General features: G+C 42.1%; 1 protein-coding gene across 13 annotated transcripts in view; it reads left to right on the top strand.

The window, feature by feature from the left end:
- Nucleotides 1-16,615, top strand: part of LOC102097274 (netrin receptor DCC) — a 412,480-nt gene that overhangs the window by 351,209 nt on the left and 44,656 nt on the right. For all 13 annotated transcript variants that reach the window (XM_065044619.1, XM_065044617.1, XM_065044616.1 and 10 more), the window contains 2 exons: nt 3,355-3,549; nt 15,218-15,313. In XM_065044619.1, the coding sequence (XP_064900691.1) occupies nt 3,355-3,549; nt 15,218-15,313 (291 nt within the window). The remainder of the gene's footprint in view (nt 1-3,354; nt 3,550-15,217; nt 15,314-16,615) is intronic.

Raw genomic sequence — 16,615 nt, 5'->3', positions numbered from 1 at the left:
CGTCACCTCCCAATGGATCTTCATTTTAATTAGTGTGTTTTGTTAAAGCGATTAGAAATCCAAACACCGCTCCTTCTGGAACCCTGGAAAGCCCGCGTGCGTTTACAGGCATCTCGGAAGGTTTGAAATATTTATTTTGAGCCTCAAATTTTACACTTTAAAAACACAAAAACCCACAAAAAACATAGGAATTGAAAGCGGTGCTTTCCCCGAAGGGTCTGATTTAAATAGCTTGAGCGAGGATGCAAGAGAATCTCTGATCAACTCCGTGTCCTCTAGGAAAATGGGTTTGGGATGCTCGTTTCTGATTGCAGCACGGAGCAGATGGAAGCTGTTACACGTGTTAGATAGCGATACCATTCAGCTTCAGCTCTAAATTAGCTCGACAAGCTCAACTATTATTATATTGTAATGTAGACTGAAAAGCGGTTGGGGGAATAGGTGAAGAAAATGGCATGAATAAAAACGACCCTTTGTAAGATGTGCATCTTTGAATGTCTGAGGAAATTGCAAAAGCAACCCAGATGTGAAGCATTTTTCAAGCTTCACAGTCGAATTAGAGACCTTTGAGTAGCTCTAAGTGTGCTGTTCCCTGGATCGAAGACGTGTGTCTGAAACCATCATGTAGATACACAGCAAAGGACTCGGGCACATGTGAGCAGATGTGGCATCCCAGGAGCACACATCCCACCATGCAGCGACAGATTTTCAGCGTCCATGGAGCATCTCAGATGTCCCACCGCCCAGTAACTTAGACCTTCAGCTTCCATGGAACATCTCAAATGTCCCACCAGGCAGTGACATGGACCTTCAGGTTCTATGGGACATCTCAGAATATGTCCCACCATGCAGTGACATAGACCTTCAGTGTCCATGGAGCATCTCAGACGTCCCACCATGCAGTGACATAGACCTTCAGTGTCCATGGAGCATCTCAGATGTCCCACCAGGCAGTGACATAGACCTTCAGTGTCCATGGAGCATCTCAGATGTCCCACCAGGCAGTGACATAGACCTTCAGCATCCATGGAGCATCTTGGATGTCCCACCAGACAGTGACACAGACCTTCATATTTCAGTTCTTGGGAATAAATAAAGCTACTTAAAATGTAATTAAAACTGCTTTATATAGATAGAAAGCTGAATTAAAAAGAAAAACATTAAAAACAGCTCTGCATTTGTGAAACTTTAATATTCAAAAGCCAGTTCAAAAATATTCACTCCAGCTTCATTTTAGCGACTTAATTCACAACCAGGGTCCAAGAAGTTCAAGTGCCTTTTGCTTTTTCAAAGAAGAAGTCATGATTTTGCTCCGCGATGCGTAAATCGCGTCTCTGTGTTTGAAATAAAGAACATGAAATGTTTGAATAAAGTAGTTTGAACCCAAATGGCTGCCTAGAGGTGTCTATAGTGCATTGAAATCCCGGTGTTGTGTCAGACGGAACAATTATTATTTGAAGGTAAATTGGTTCTTTTGGATACTCCGATCACCCAGGAATTGCTACGTTGAGGACGTTTGAGGAATCGCAGTGTTGCTACGTTATCCAGCTTCTCAATTCGAGGTGTTAAATTGTGATTTTGATCTATGGGGCTTGTAAGAAATGCTTCTGTCGTTTGTTTTTCAAACAGCCCAGTTCAGGAATAGCCGCCCAAGTTACTTTAACTTCTGCATTAAATCAAAGTTTGGGAGTGGAGTTGGGGGGCAATGGCAACTTAACCTGGTTCTTCTTTTTGTGACGAGCGACTTTGCAGTGAGTTTTCCTCGATTTTTTTAAAACCAGACCCATGCTTCACTATTTTAAGAGGTTGAAATTTTAAGACGTTGAAGTTTTAAGACGTTGGAGTATGAAGACATTGAAATTTCAAGAGGTTGAACTTTTAAAAGGTTGAACTTTTAAGACGTTGAAAATTTAAGACGTTGAAATTTTAAGACGTTGGAATTTTAAGAGGTTGAACTTTTAAGAGGTTGAAACTTTAAGAGGTTGAAATTTTAAGACGTTGAACTTTTAAGATGTTGAAATTTTGAGATGTTGAAATTTTAAGAGGTTGAAATTTTGAGATGTTGAAACTTTAAGACGTTGAAACTTTAAGAGGTTGAAACTTTAAGACGTTGAAATTTTAAGACGTTGAACTTTTAAGAGGTTGAAATTTTGAGAGGTTGAAATTTTAAGGGGTTAAAATTTTATCATGTTGAAACTTTAAGACTTTGAAACTTCAAGAGGTTGAAACTTTAAGACATTGAAACTTTAAGATGTTGAAACTTCAAGACGTTGAAATTTTAAGAGGTTGAAATTTTGAGATGTTGAAACTTCAAGACGTTGAAATTTTAAGAGGTTGAAACTTTAAGACGTTGAACTTTTAAGACGTTGAAATGTATAAATTTGCTGGGTAAGGTACTAATGAGATTTCCCCGAAGGCGCAACAGCTTTTCAAAGTACTCTAATGCGTTGGCAAGAAAACACATAAAATCCCAAGGACAAGTGTTAATTCTGCTTTTTTATTACCTTTTCCAAGGTTTACAGTGGGAATGCTTCACAACTCTGAAGTGTCTTTTGTTGGAGTTTACATCATTTTCTATTATTACTGTTTTTTTCCCTGTCCTTGTTGGCTTCCGTCTAAGCTTTCGTCTATTATATTGCAAGCCTTTTTATTGGGGAAAAATAGTGATTTGTCTCTTTCTGCTCTCAAAAAGACAAGTTACTATGCGGCTCCTCTGGAGAGACTTGTGATATGGTAGTTATTGGGTAAACTCAAACAGAAGGCATTTACTCCTCTAACCTCCACAGAAGAATTAAGCTCGGAGAAGGCAAAGAGCCTGCGAGTGATTAATTACTACTTAAAGTAATGAATTTTGCCCGGCAATAGCCGTAAATAAAAGACGTCATTCCGTAATTTCATTTGCGAAATGTTGGTGTATTGACTTAAAGCAGCTTCAAAGCAAGAGTTAAAATTCACTCATCATGAAAGAGACAGATTATTGCCAGAATATAGTCGTATATCTCTAAAAATAGTCCAATTTTGTTAAATAATCTATGAGCACAAAGTGTAAGGATCCTGGTGAACTTGTAAATAGAGCAGGGAATGGAAAAGTTGTCCTATTGAAAATCCTCTTGCAGGTCATCTTTCATTTTCCTGCATCATTTGTAATCTTTCTGGTCCCCTTATGCTCAAAGTGGCAAACACCAGATGTTCTGTGTAAATCAGAACATCAGCGCTCTCGGATGTTGCTCAGCAATGAAATTGCATGTACGCTCTGCATGTAACTATGTGTTTTTTGGTCCAAACCTTGAATCTAAACACAGACGTGGAGTGGAATATTAATTGATGCTTTTCTCTTATTTCTTCGAATCCCAGAATCGCAGGTTCCCGACCAGCCAAGTTCTCTTCACGTCAGGCCCTTGACCACGAGCATCGTCATGAGTTGGACGCCGCCACTCAACCCCAACATCGTCGTCCGCGGGTACATCATCGGCTACGGCGTGGGCAGCCCCTACGCCGAGACCGTGCGGGTGGACAGCAAACAGCGCTATTATTCCATTGAAAACTTGGGTGAGTCGTTGCTTTCCTTCCTTTCATTCCACGAAAAGAGGTTCTTCCGAGACGATGCTGCTTTTGTAGGTTTATTTTCAAGCTATATGTCGCTTGCTTAGGCTGGTTCTACATTCCATTTTACATTTATTCTTACCTTCAAAACTCTGCATACTCTCCATTACATTAAATCTCTTTGATCAAATGCTCATTTTATTCATCGGTCTTATTAAGTCACGTCCTCCTAATCCTGACTCCCACTTGCGCAGAGAGCTGGACCTAAAGGTGTTATTCCCCAGGTTGGAATTTAATGGCAAATCCTATTTTGGGTCTGTCAAATGACACCAAGAGGGGTGGTTATTCGTTATTCATTATTCACGGCGTGGTCTCTGCGATGCTTCATCGAAATCCTCAGCAAGGGACACAGGGACCTGGATCCTTCCCGTGGTGATGGATCATTCGCCCGGCGCTGGGAAACCTGTTCAAAATGTAAAGGAAGTGCAGAAGTTTAATGGTTTCCTTGTCGTTTCTTCTTTCCCCTTTTTATTCCAGGTAAGTTTTCTGGGAACGATGAGATATTACAGGGAGATTCGTTAACCTGGTGCATTAGGGGTGCACAGGTAGGCCCGTTGTCTCAATTCTGTGGGACTGAAAATATCTGGGGACAATTTGCTTTGGAACTGGTATTTTATAGCACCCTGGAACTGCATCATCCAACCTTATTATTACTGGTCAATGTCCAACCTTATTGTTATTATTACATCCAACCTTTTTGCTCTTTCCTTGGGGAAACCTGGGGAGTGGAATAAACTGGTTTTACTGTGATTCCATCAAACAGCTTCGCTATGTCCAGGTGTCTATTTTATGATGGAGTTATTGCCAAGAGCCAGCGTAAACTTTGCCAAATATTCAGTGGGTTCTATGGAAAAAAGCAGATTTAATAATGTTTCGGGCAAATGTGAAGTTATTATGCAAAATGCAAAGATGTCTGACCGGACCATGGAAGAAATCTTGTGGAATATAAAGATAAAAGCTCTTACTAATGAATGCATGCGTCTGATAACTAATGGTCAGGATTAAATGCCAAGCGTTTCTATTTTTAATTCCAAAAGGGATTTAAATCCTCCCACGCCTATTTTAAGGTGTTTCATATCTTTAATGAGTTTTCAGTTGAGTCTTTGGCCACTGTTGACCCCGAAGTACTAGAAAAGAAAATTATATGGGCAGATGTATCTTAGCAAAAGCTACAGAGATGCCCAAAAGGTCAATTTTATAGAGTTCCAAATGGTCGCCTCTCACTAAAAGTGTCTTGATTAACAACTGGAGAAATGTCTTGGGGTTTGTGAAGCTTTAATGTTTGTCTCCCTTCAAGTATTCGATGACCGGTGAATATATTTGCTCATAAAACCTCTTATAGCTGGAAGATACACTGGGAACAACTTGTGGATATAAAATCTTTTAGAGCTATTTCTGTGGCTTAAAAGGGTGTTTCGCTAATACACTTTAATTACCAAAGTAACACTCAAACATCTAAAAAAGGGCAAGAAACTGTTGTGACCATATCAAATATTTACTTGCAAACAATATGGTCACAGAAATCAGGGTTAGTTTGTTTCGAATGTCCTCCAACAGACTGAGGTTTCATCAAAGTTATTAACGAACCCAATGAAAAGTATCTTTTCATTGTACGTTTTTTAGTTTGATTGCGGATATTCAAAATGTACAATTCACATGTGCGACTTGGAAACTCAACTGCCGCCCATAATTGTACTAATTAAATCCCATCATTTAAATATCCCCAGAAAATGAACCTCGGAGGGGATGTGACCAAGGGCCCGGAGAAAGCCTTTAAAAAATTAGAACAATTGCCAACGCTTCCTACATTATTCACCCACTTTGTTAGAAACAGCTACAAATTGCACAAAATAACACGACGGAATTATTCCATCTTGTTCAATATTTAAGGCTGCAGTTCCAAATTTTGAGATTTGTGTGGGTTTTGTTGCTCCTTCCCCAACTTGTTGATCCAACCATGGGTCATGGTTGGCCACCTACGCGCACACCTTACGGATAGGGCTGGTTGAGTAGGGCTGTTGTACGCGTCTGGAAACGCTGTAATTTCTTGTGATTTGTACTTTTAGGCTAAATTCTATCATTCTAAAATCTAAGCTTAAATCGCTTCCTAGTGTCATAAAGCAAAGTTGAAGAAGAGTCCGAAATAGAATGTAGCTCAAGCTTTAAGCTCAAGACTATTTATCTAGCCAGCTCCTAGAGAAGATGGTCGTGGTATGTCAGCGTTTGGTGGTGAAACTTTGTGATAAGACAGAAATAAGGATAAATACTCTGACCTATAATCTAGACTAGTTATTTGTTCTACCCAACTTCAGCTGTTCAACCGAGTCACCCGAGTTTGAGCCGTATCAGCCCGTGTTCCTTCCCTAGTCCGTCAAGCGGGATAAAACTAGAGTAAGGATAGTTCAGCTCATTAATAGCTTCATGCTCTGATCTTTTGTTCCCATTACCATGGTCGGTGTCCATAGTTGCAATGTAGCTGTGCCATTGCATTGCTACACACCAGGATTCTCCATTTTAGAGCCAACGACGAAATTCCAAACATCTTTGCGCCTTCAATCTGCTGCTAACGATCAATGAAATATGTCTAGTCCTTAGTGATTTTGGGTGGAAGTCAGATATCAAAGACGCTTTTCAAATCCTATTAAACACTTCAGTGCACCTTTGTAATCCTAAATACTTTGAAAACTCTGCTTGAAAGTCCAAGGCGTGGAAGCGATGGGCGATCTCCTCTAGTGGGTCACCCATTCCTTCCCTCAATAATGCCAGTGTAATGTCAATATGCATCACATTGAGGTCCTTAATTGATTATTTCTTCCAAGCAAACCTTTGGAAATACCTGAATCAGGCCGGGCTCAAGCTGTTACAGCCCTTGGCTGAGTCGCACACTGAATAAATCACTTGAAAAACACGAAGAAAAGCACTCGGCCTTTCATAATAGTGATGGAGAACTTGATTCTGCGTGATGATCATCTTGAATACAGCTATAGAGAGGTAACACTTGTCCTCTAGAATGAATTAAATAGAGTGATTTGCTCCTGACTGAGTGGTCCTGTTGCCCCAGAGACGCTCTCCACAGGTGCAGAAGAATATAAGAATATCCAGAGACTTCAGCTTTGGCAGTGAAGCATTTGCTGTATTTCTTTCTGCAGTGTATGAAAGGGATTTGATGTCAGCCTCATAAATTTGAGGAGCGAGCATCCCCTGCTCTCATCCATGACAGCAAAATTGGTACTTGACCGAGTAATTCTACCAAGTAGACCCACTGCTAGTGAGCCGCTTCCTTTTCTTTTTTAATATATGTTTAAAATTCTTTGCTTGTGATTCTAAATTGCAGGCTTACCGGCTGATTAACGGTGGGTTTAACGATATTGGAGAATTCGCAGGTGCCAATACTGATGTTTTACGCGTAAGAAATAGCGATTTCTGCCCTGATCCGAGTCAGAAGGCGTTAAGCGCAGCAATGAGCTGGGCTCATCTTAGTATTAAAGCTTACTCATGAAATACAAGTTGAAGAGAAAAGGCAAGAAGCATGCCAAGGAGATTTCCTTTTCGTGGTTCTACAGGCATAAGCCTCAAAATATCCGCAACACCACAGGAGCTGTAGGGATTTGCGTGGAACTTGGAGGAGATCGTGACGCTGTGTTTTTCACTAATGTGTTAGAAAATGAAGCAGGGGAACTTTCTTGTAGTGTGGTCCAGTTGGTTAACAACATTACGATGTCATTTTGGGATATTTTGAGAACTCGTCCTGGGGTATTTTAACAACTTACTGGAATAAGAGTAGACTGGACCTATGTAGGCCCAGACCATGACCAGTTGAGATGGACATTTGAAAACCTGAGGCTCAGTTTTAAGCGGAGCAAGGAAGGTGATTCCTCTGGCAACCATCATAACGCTTCCAGCTTTAAAATGCCCAAGAGAAAACGTGCGTAAAAATGACTATTTTACAGCTATTCGCACCATTTCAAAGCTAAATACGATGGGAAGGCCGCAGCGAATTCCGGCATCTTGCTTTCTTCTTCCAAGCACATCCCTTCCCCTCCCCTTACATATGTGAGGACACAAGAACAAGGTGCCATTTTCCAAAGGGTTTTTAAGTCGAGTTGCCTTTATGTGACCTAAAGAAAAAGCCCCATTGGTCCCCTCGAGCGCGCAGGAATTCGTCTGCGCCCTCTCGAAAGACTTTGATTGGGAAGCCGGAGTGCGCGGCTTGAAACCTTCATTTTCACGTCTCTTTTTAACATGAACCTTTGATCCTCCCGGCCCAGCAATGAAAGCGAAATATGCAGCAAAATCTAGCAAAGACTTTTCAAAGTGACTCCCTCTCCTCCTCTAAAGCCTGAAGCTCCGCACATCTGAAAATGTTCGGCTCCGAAGAGAAAATCTAATGGATGGGAAGCATTGCTGCTTAATTAGTAGTTTGGAGAGTTAGAGCTACCGTATGCATAATAAGCAGGTGTTAATAACTCACACCGGTAAGTCATTTTGTAACACTGGAGGGTCTATATGGAAGGGGCTCTATATGGCAGATCCTGGCCTTATTCAAGGAATAAAACTTAAATATATATATATATATATATTGACAATTACAAGTGACAAGAAATGAAGATAAAGCCTTTAGATCTGAATTCATGTTTTAACAAACATACACATGGAGGCTTCCATCAAGTCCCCCTTCATCTTAACTGCGGATCAGATTAAATTTGACCCTCGCGCGTAGCTGAGGCGAAAAAGCATTTTGTTTTATTGCAAAGGGAGAGAAAGAAGCTTCTTCATTTGCTTTAATCTTTGTGGATGACAGTTGTGGATTATAACAAAGACATGAAAGGGAACAAAAAAGCTTTTTAATGGAATTTTGGGTTGTTTTCTTCCCTTTGCATTTTGAATACAAAATGGAACAGCGAAAATCAAACAAAAATCTGGTAGATTTGATGCATCTCGCTGTTTCCCTCGTAGATCACATTAAAGCACAACACTAACAAGTAAAGGCACTTGGAGGCTCCAGGGACTGTTCATTTTCCTTCTTGCCTTTGAAAAGCGACTCATTTAACGCATCTGCTATTTCTGCTAATACTTCATGCAACAATTTTCCTTCATTTCGCCCCGACTTGGTTGTGCTTGAAGATGATGGAGAAATTGCTCCCAAGCAAGGGGTCAGTTTGCCATCCACGCGCTATTTCCATTACCAACAGAACTTGCCTAACTCCCCAAATCAGATATCGGGTGGATTTAAGAGTTTCGGCGTGTTATAATGGATTTTAGCCTGTGTGTAGAAATCCACTCATCTGCTTCACTTTGACTCTATATAAGACATTTTAGTTTGTTTATGCCTCAATTCTCTGCTGTAAAAACCAGCCAAACAGTTAAAATGTTGAGGACCTATAGACAACAGATGGAAGGAAAGAGCTGAATATTCATCTCCTTTGTTGGTAAGGAACAGAATGCCTAAGAATAACTCTTAATCCCAAATTAGAATATAAATAATACAGCTAGCCCAGAATATTTGATTTCTTTATATTCATTCATCAAGTAAAAAGAAATGAAGCTTTTTATCAAGGCTTATTTTTCAGGGACAAGGATGGATATACGAGTCTTCCTGATATCTCAGTCGCGGGTGCCGGGAAGATCAGAACAGCCAAGTGACCTGGGTTTATGGATGTGCATTTGCTTGGATGAAAGGCTTCCTTTTTGCAAAGGAAAACGCGACCTCTGCTCATGGTGCAGCTTTCATTGTTATTTTTTGTGCCTGTAAAAACCTCGCCCACACACATCTTAACCCTCCCGGTGCATTAATGACCTTTCCCCCCATATCAGGAGGCATCTCGAGTCACATCTCTTCATTTTTTATTCATCTGTCCATATGTCTTACACTTCATTTTCTGCTGCGCTCGTTGCCTTTTTCCGGAGTTCGGCTGCGTTCGGAACATCAATAACAAATGTCTGCGATGCGCACGGGGATTCTTTCGGCGGTCGTTTCGCCTCCCGGCCGACACGACGTGCACTGAGCTTGCGACGCACGGCGGGAGTTGTAAAGGTTCACATCTCCGCAGGAGACCAGACCTGGTTCTAAGCAGGCTCAAGTTACAGCCCTTGCTTAGGAAAAACAAGCCCTGCACGCTTTGTTATAATATAATGCACGCAGGACACAGCTCGCAAGAGAAATCAGCATGGGGACATGATATATGATGAGATGACATCTTAAAAACAACTAAATATGGATTTGCTGTTCATCTCCTGGACTGCATTAAACTAAAAGCACTTAACGGGTTCTCATTATAAATTCTCTTTGGTCTGTTAAACACTTTCCCTTGTGTTTTCGAAGTTAAATATTTCCACAATCAGCTTGAGTACCTATAAATATAAAGGCACCCCCCGAACAGTGAGACACATCTTTTGTCAAGCAGCTGCAGTAAGACATTGGTGCCATGACCTTCACCGGTTCACTGCAGGGTCATGTCTTGAATGGCCTCAAGTTGCACCAAGGAGGTTTAGATTGGATATTAGGCAAACATTTCTTCACGAAAAGGGTTGTCGGGCGTTGGAACAGGCTGCCCAGGACAGTGGTGGAGCCACCATCTCTGGAGGGGTTGAACCTTGAGGTTCTCAAGGACATGGTTTGATACCATGGTTGGACTCCATGATCTTGAGGGTCTCTTCCAACCAAATGGTTCTGTCTCCTCCCTACGCTGCATGGTGCACCCACCCAAAGACACCATAGCTCTGGGGTAGGTCTCTGTTGACTTGTCAGATGGTTCTCTGGGACGTGTCTTGCCAAGGACACAAGACAAGAAGGTCCAACTGTTGAAGGCCGTTGCTGGAGCTTCGCACCGCAGTAGATCAAGGCAAAGCCTCAGGTATTGCCACCTAACCAAGCATTCAGAAGACGACCAGAGTCCGCGTTGATCATCCAAAGAGCTGCGACGTGCCCTCAACAACCATAACAGATTCAACGGCGAGATGGGATTCAAAAGTCCAGGTTAGGTTGTATTTGTTTGAAATGTAGATGTGTCGGACCCCACTCTGTCCCTCGTCGCTCACATCTCTGTGAAGCAGACTCTCCAGGATCCTAAACAGAAGGAGGAAATACTAGTACTCCTGGTGCTTAAAACCCACATTATTTACCCAGCTTTGTTTAAACACTGGATGAAACCTTTTAGCATAAAAAAAACATGCCAGATTTCCAAAACTTACATTTTGTGCTTCACGTTCACCACGAAGATATTAGGCCCGTCCTCTGTAACTTTGGAAGATGTGTTTTTGACTTTTACAGCACTTGATAAGTTTAACTTAATCGAACAAAGCTCTTCTCTATTATTACAGGTTGTTTACCAGATGTAAATATATGCTAATTGTGATGTGTTTGATTGAAAGCGATCATGAGCTCTTTATTTCCCATTTTTAGCCTTTCTGATAGGGGCTTCTCGTTCGACACAAGAACATCACAGAACTTATCTCCTCACCCACCCCTAAAATGCAGCAGTTGCTGATGTACAAAGTGCCGAGAAGAAATAAAATAACAGTACTTTTCTCTAACTGGTAACATAGGAGATGCTTATTTGGAGAATTTCACCGTGGAAGTGTATTCTAGTGGAATATTTATAGTTATTTTGGGGATGATGGTGATTTCTGCACAGAGGAGGCCAAATCACCTCAGTCTTTGGGCTTTGTTGTGGCACTTCCGGTTGAAAACTTCATTATGAAGCTCATTTTGGGCTTTAATGCATATGGGGCGGTTCCAGTTTTCCTGAGAAGCAGCTGTGATTGTGGGAAGCGCTTTTCTCTCTCGATTCCTCGCAATTCCATGCCCCTTGTCTGCAGAGTTTATACTTCAGCTTGACATTTGTCCTATTGATAGATTGGGTTTTCCTTCTAATAAGCTGATGTTAGCAGGTCTAGGAGCTGGTCCTGGTGCTATCGATTACCAGGTGTGATGTGTCTGCAAACCCAGATGGGAGTAAATGAGGTTGTTCTCCAGTTGCTTGTTGAGCTAATTGCAAACGACGGGTTTTTTGCCCTTCAGAGGGTCTTTCAGCATCGGTTTCAATGGCGGGGCACGCGGGGTGTACACGTCGTTCTCTTAAAGACCTTCAAAAGGGCATTTTCAGCCGGAGTGACTTACAACAAAACCCAGCATCTGTGTTTCCACTCCTTTCTGCTCCCTTCAATTTGCGTGAGCAGGTGTTAATTATCACAGAATAACGTAGGTCGGAAGAGAAGCCTCAAGCCATATGGTCCAAGTCCTTGTTGGAGCTTTGCAGGTGGCTCTGGGTGACACCAGCACCATCCGTGGCTTTCTGAGAACCTTCTGAGCCCTTTGCTTGACAACCCTCATATTGATTATTCCTTAATCACTATTAATTTCTCTCGATGCAATCTCCACCCTGTCCTTTTGCTGCGGGATATTGTCAGAGATCATCTTCTTCAACAAGATATCTTGGTGTCCATTGTGGAAAGGAAGGATGGACGCCTTACTGCTGTCTCTGCCATCCCAAAGGGAGATTCCTGTAGCCTACAATTAAAAATAGCTTAGTAATGGGGGAAAAATGAAAGAAAAAGGCAAAAGTTATGATAGTGTATTCATAGGTAAAATCTGACACTGATAAACACTGACACTGGGGTGTATATATATATCTATATATATATATATATAGATATATATATTTCTCCCATTTCTTTATTTCTTTGCGTTCATTTTTCCCGGAGCACTAACGACCCTTCTGTTTTATTTGCTGCTCCACTTATTAGTGGGTTTACACTACAAAGTTTCTTCATTTGCACTCCAGTCAGTAGCATTTGACCCAAAATGACTATTAATATGTTATTAATACACAATGCGGTCCAAAAAACGACTGCCACGTGATCATATTAATACGTTTTCACTGTTTCATTGGGTTGGACTAAGCCAAACTTCAACACTGTGTTCAAACACAATTCCGTGGCAAATTCCCCTTTTCCTTCTTATCGAAGAGGCGACTCCAGCAATTATTTCTTGCTCCATTTAGCAGCAGCTCTAATTAACCACCTGAATTTTCCCTGTTTTTAACAGAAAGCTCCAGATCGCATCCTGGTCATAGCTCGTTTTTGCAAATGTAACCTTCCCCAGCCTCGTTATTCACATAAATCATCTATCAATCTGTTCAATTTATAACATTTGACGGACTATATATTGTGCTCTATGGGCACTTTTAATGAAGTATGTGCCATATAGTCTCCACTTTTAAATTTGCCTTGAACTTATCGCATTTCCCCACCTAATTTATCAATTTCCACGCGTCGCTTTTTCGTGATCAACCGAATAGTAAATCACTCATTTTGCTTCTTCATTGTTGGGAATTTGTGATGTATTTTGATTAGAGGTGACAGTTCTATGGGGTTTTGGGGGTTTTGATGGTAATTTCTAGAATCAGGTTTCTCGAGTGATCTTTTACATTAAAAATCAATGTTCAGGGTGACATTTTTAATGTCTCGTTATTTAAAATTTAAGCTAAATGAAGTCCAGACATCTGTGCTTTGGCCATATGTGGGGATATTTACCAACCTTTTGAGGCTGATTCACCTTCTATTTCTTAAATACTTAACATGGATTTAATCGTTCTACAATCTCTAAATGTCCTCTTCAATATAGTCACCGAGTTCCCTGCTGGAAGTAGCAAATACCTGCTACATCTCAAAGCCCTCCATCTTCATTTTATGGTATATTTGCCTGCATTTCCAAAGGGAACGGTCTGTATTAACCCTTCGCATCCCTGCCAGATGTTATGCAAGACTCCTAAACAGCCACAACAGCTGGGACATCGGGAGAAAGAAGAAATGGAGCAGGTCTAGATGGTGCCTATAAATATCCTTCTTTTCTACAGAAACTACTCTCGGCGAAGTAACGACTTGGTGTCTCAATAAATAAATGTTCACGTGGAATCCGGAGAGTGACAACACTTAGCTAAATTAGAAATTAAAAGCAGTATGCTAATACAGAGTGGAAATCATATGAAAATATATACCGCGTCTCTCTGAATACAAAACAATTCCTTATGACTAATGATATTATGGTGAATTAATAACTGTATAATACTTAGCGCAGGGAGTTATTAATGCACCAGGCAGTCATTTGGCAATTTTTGAAGTTGAGCTCTTTTGTGACAGAAGCACCTGAATGTTAAACAAATGTCACTGTTTCTTCTGGCCCTAAAATTACGTACAAAATACATGGGTGGAAAGGGTATTAGTAACAATATACGCTAAGCACTTAAACATTATGTACTCATTTCAAATTCACTGTTACAGTATTAATTGTGCCGAGCTGATTTGGTGTTAACATAGATGAAATACATGATTTTGCAGCAGGTCTTTGGCAATGTCAGGTTAATAAATGTCTCCAGACATAGAAACATCTGTAATTTTTCAGTAAGGAACTTTGAGGAGGTGGGTCCCATGAGCTAAAAGGCGGTAAAATGGCTATTACTGAGGTAACTCTGATATCCAGAAAATAGGGAGGGAGGTTTTTGTGCTCAGCATCCCTGGAGACATCCCAGGCCAGGCTGGACGGGGCTCTGAGCAACCTGAGCTGGTGAAGATGTCCCTGCTCATGGCAGGGGTGGCACTGGATGTGTTTTGAAGGTCCCTTCAACCCAAACCCTTCTGAGTTGGACATCTGCAATTCCCTGCTGGGAATTTCAGGATCTCAACGCAACACATCATGGTGACCCTCAACCATCTCCTCCCACGTGGTCCCCAGGGCAGTGTCGTGTCCTCGGGATGGTCTGCGTGGGGTCAGATGCCTCCTCAGAGCTCAGCAATGGGGCAAGAGGAGCACAACGGTGGGTCCAGCGGTGGAGAACTTGAGCTCACTATGGATGAAGAAGGATATTGAGGAGCTGGAGCGAGTGGAGAGAAGGGAACGGAGCTGGGGAAGAGGCTGGAGCACAAGTGTGATGGGAGCGGCTGAGGGACCTGGGGGGTCCAGCTGGAGAACAGGAGCTGAGGGGACACAGGGACACAAAGAAACAGCCTCAAGTTGTGCCAGGGGAGGTTGAGGTTGGATCTGGGGAACAATTTCTTCCCCAAAGGGCTGTGGGGCATTGGAACAGGCTGCCCAGGGCAGTGCTGGAGTCACTATCTCTGGAGGGGTTGAACAGGCACAGAGATGAGGTTCTCAGGGGCATCGAGTGGGTGAACAGTTGGACTCAGTCTTGAGGGTCTTTTCCAAGCAAAATGATTCCAGGGTTCTAAGATAACACCAGGAGACTGAGAGGGAAGGGAAGGGAAGGGAAGGGAAGGGAAGGGAAGGGAAGGGAAGGGAAGGGAAGGGAAGGGAAGGGAAGGGAAGGGAAGGGAAGGGAAGGGAAGGGAAGGGAAGGGAAGGGAAGGGAAGGGAAGGGAAGGGAAGGGAAGGAAAGGAAAGGAAAGGAAAGGAAAGGAAAGGAAAGGAAAGGAAAGGAAAGGAAAGGAAAGGAAAGGAAAGGAAAGGAAAGGAAAGGAAAGGAAAGGAAAGGAAAGGAAAGGAAAGGACTTCATTCTCCTTTTTATTCTTTATCAGGAAAGCGCTCGTCCATTCTGCATCCCAGATCTGACTTTAACAGCATGTGCTTTGTTTTGCCTTCTTTGTTTCCTCCTGCAGAGCCGAGTTCGCATTATGTGATCTCCCTGAAGGCCTTTAACAACGCAGGCGAAGGGGTCCCACTCTACGAAAGTGCCACCACCAGGTCCATGACAGGTGAGTCGCCAATGCTGGGTCATTATCTGCTCCCATCAGCCTTTGCGTTGAGCAAAACTTCGTTGGTCAAGGCAACACAAGCACTCTGCAACCTCCAGCTCCCTGCTAGAATAAATCAGCTTCATTTCTCCACTTTATTCTAACTAAACAGGTGGAATGAATTATTTACCCTTTCCAGATATTGGCTGGATGAATTTAACAGGATGCTCACAAGTGCTTGCTCTTTGGCGCGGGTTGCCTTGGGAGAAGCATGACTCCCAAACACTTTAAATATTTAAAGATGGGGGCCAAATAGTGGCGAATAGCTTTGCCGAATTAAGCCCAGATGAAATTATTGGCGTTGCCTCCGTTTTTCAAGCCGTTCAAATTAAAACGAATTAGCGAGTAACACACTGTCATCATGCGCATTTACAGAAGCACGCAGAGGGGTTGTGAAAGGTGAAGGAGTATTCTGCTCAGCTTTTCCCGGCAGGATAAGGCTCACAGAAGGGATTACCCAGCAATAATGGAGCGGGACGCTTCTATATTTTGCATCGCTGGGATGCTAAGAAAGCTATAAAATCAGAATTATTTGCATAGCACTGTCCAGACTGGTTTTTCTACAATCACTCATGTGCAACTGGGACTGTTAAAAGAGCAAAACTAAGAAAAATATACATATATATATATATAATTATGATTTTCCTCTGGAGTGCCACCATCATTTGGTGATGGTTTTTCCCTCGTGTTTCACCCATGGTGTTCCGAGCGGCGTCGCTGAGAGCAAACCCATCGCTGGCGCTGGCTTGGGTGGAGCGCCAGGAACGAATCCACCAAATGGCACTTCTGTGGCTCTGCAAGGGAAAGAACAGCTTTTCTCCGTGTGCTTTTGTGAAGTATTCCCATAAGAAATCTTGGAATAAAATATTAATTGCACTACCAAGGGCAACTGTAACGAGCTGCGTTAGGTGTAGATATATTAGATACAAGTGGCAGGGAACTTCTGGCTCAAAATGATTGATCTTTCTTCTCATCTGGAGTCTCCTGAGGTCATTCTTGCTGAGTGTGTCTTGTGTGGATATACTTTGATTTGTAAGTTTATTTGTTCCGTGTCAATCCTATTTCAAAGTTGGCCAGCTCGCCTGTGAGGTTTGATTTTATGTTTCTGTACAATCTCTCCTAAACAAGAAGGTATTCAAGTGTTAAAAAGGTCATTCAGGCTTGGGTTGTGTTTGGTTGGTGACCGTCTATGAGCAATTCAACTCGGTGCTTCTCTGTCCTTGCTGAGAAATGTCCATATGTGGAGCGTCCGACCCGTGTGAC

Source organism: Columba livia, chromosome W (assembly GCF_036013475.1).
Source record: "Columba livia isolate bColLiv1 breed racing homer chromosome W, bColLiv1.pat.W.v2, whole genome shotgun sequence".
Taxonomy (NCBI): Eukaryota; Metazoa; Chordata; class Aves; order Columbiformes; family Columbidae; genus Columba; species Columba livia.
Note: the sequence above shows the minus strand (reverse complement) of the source record. Positions and strands in the feature narration are given on the sequence as shown.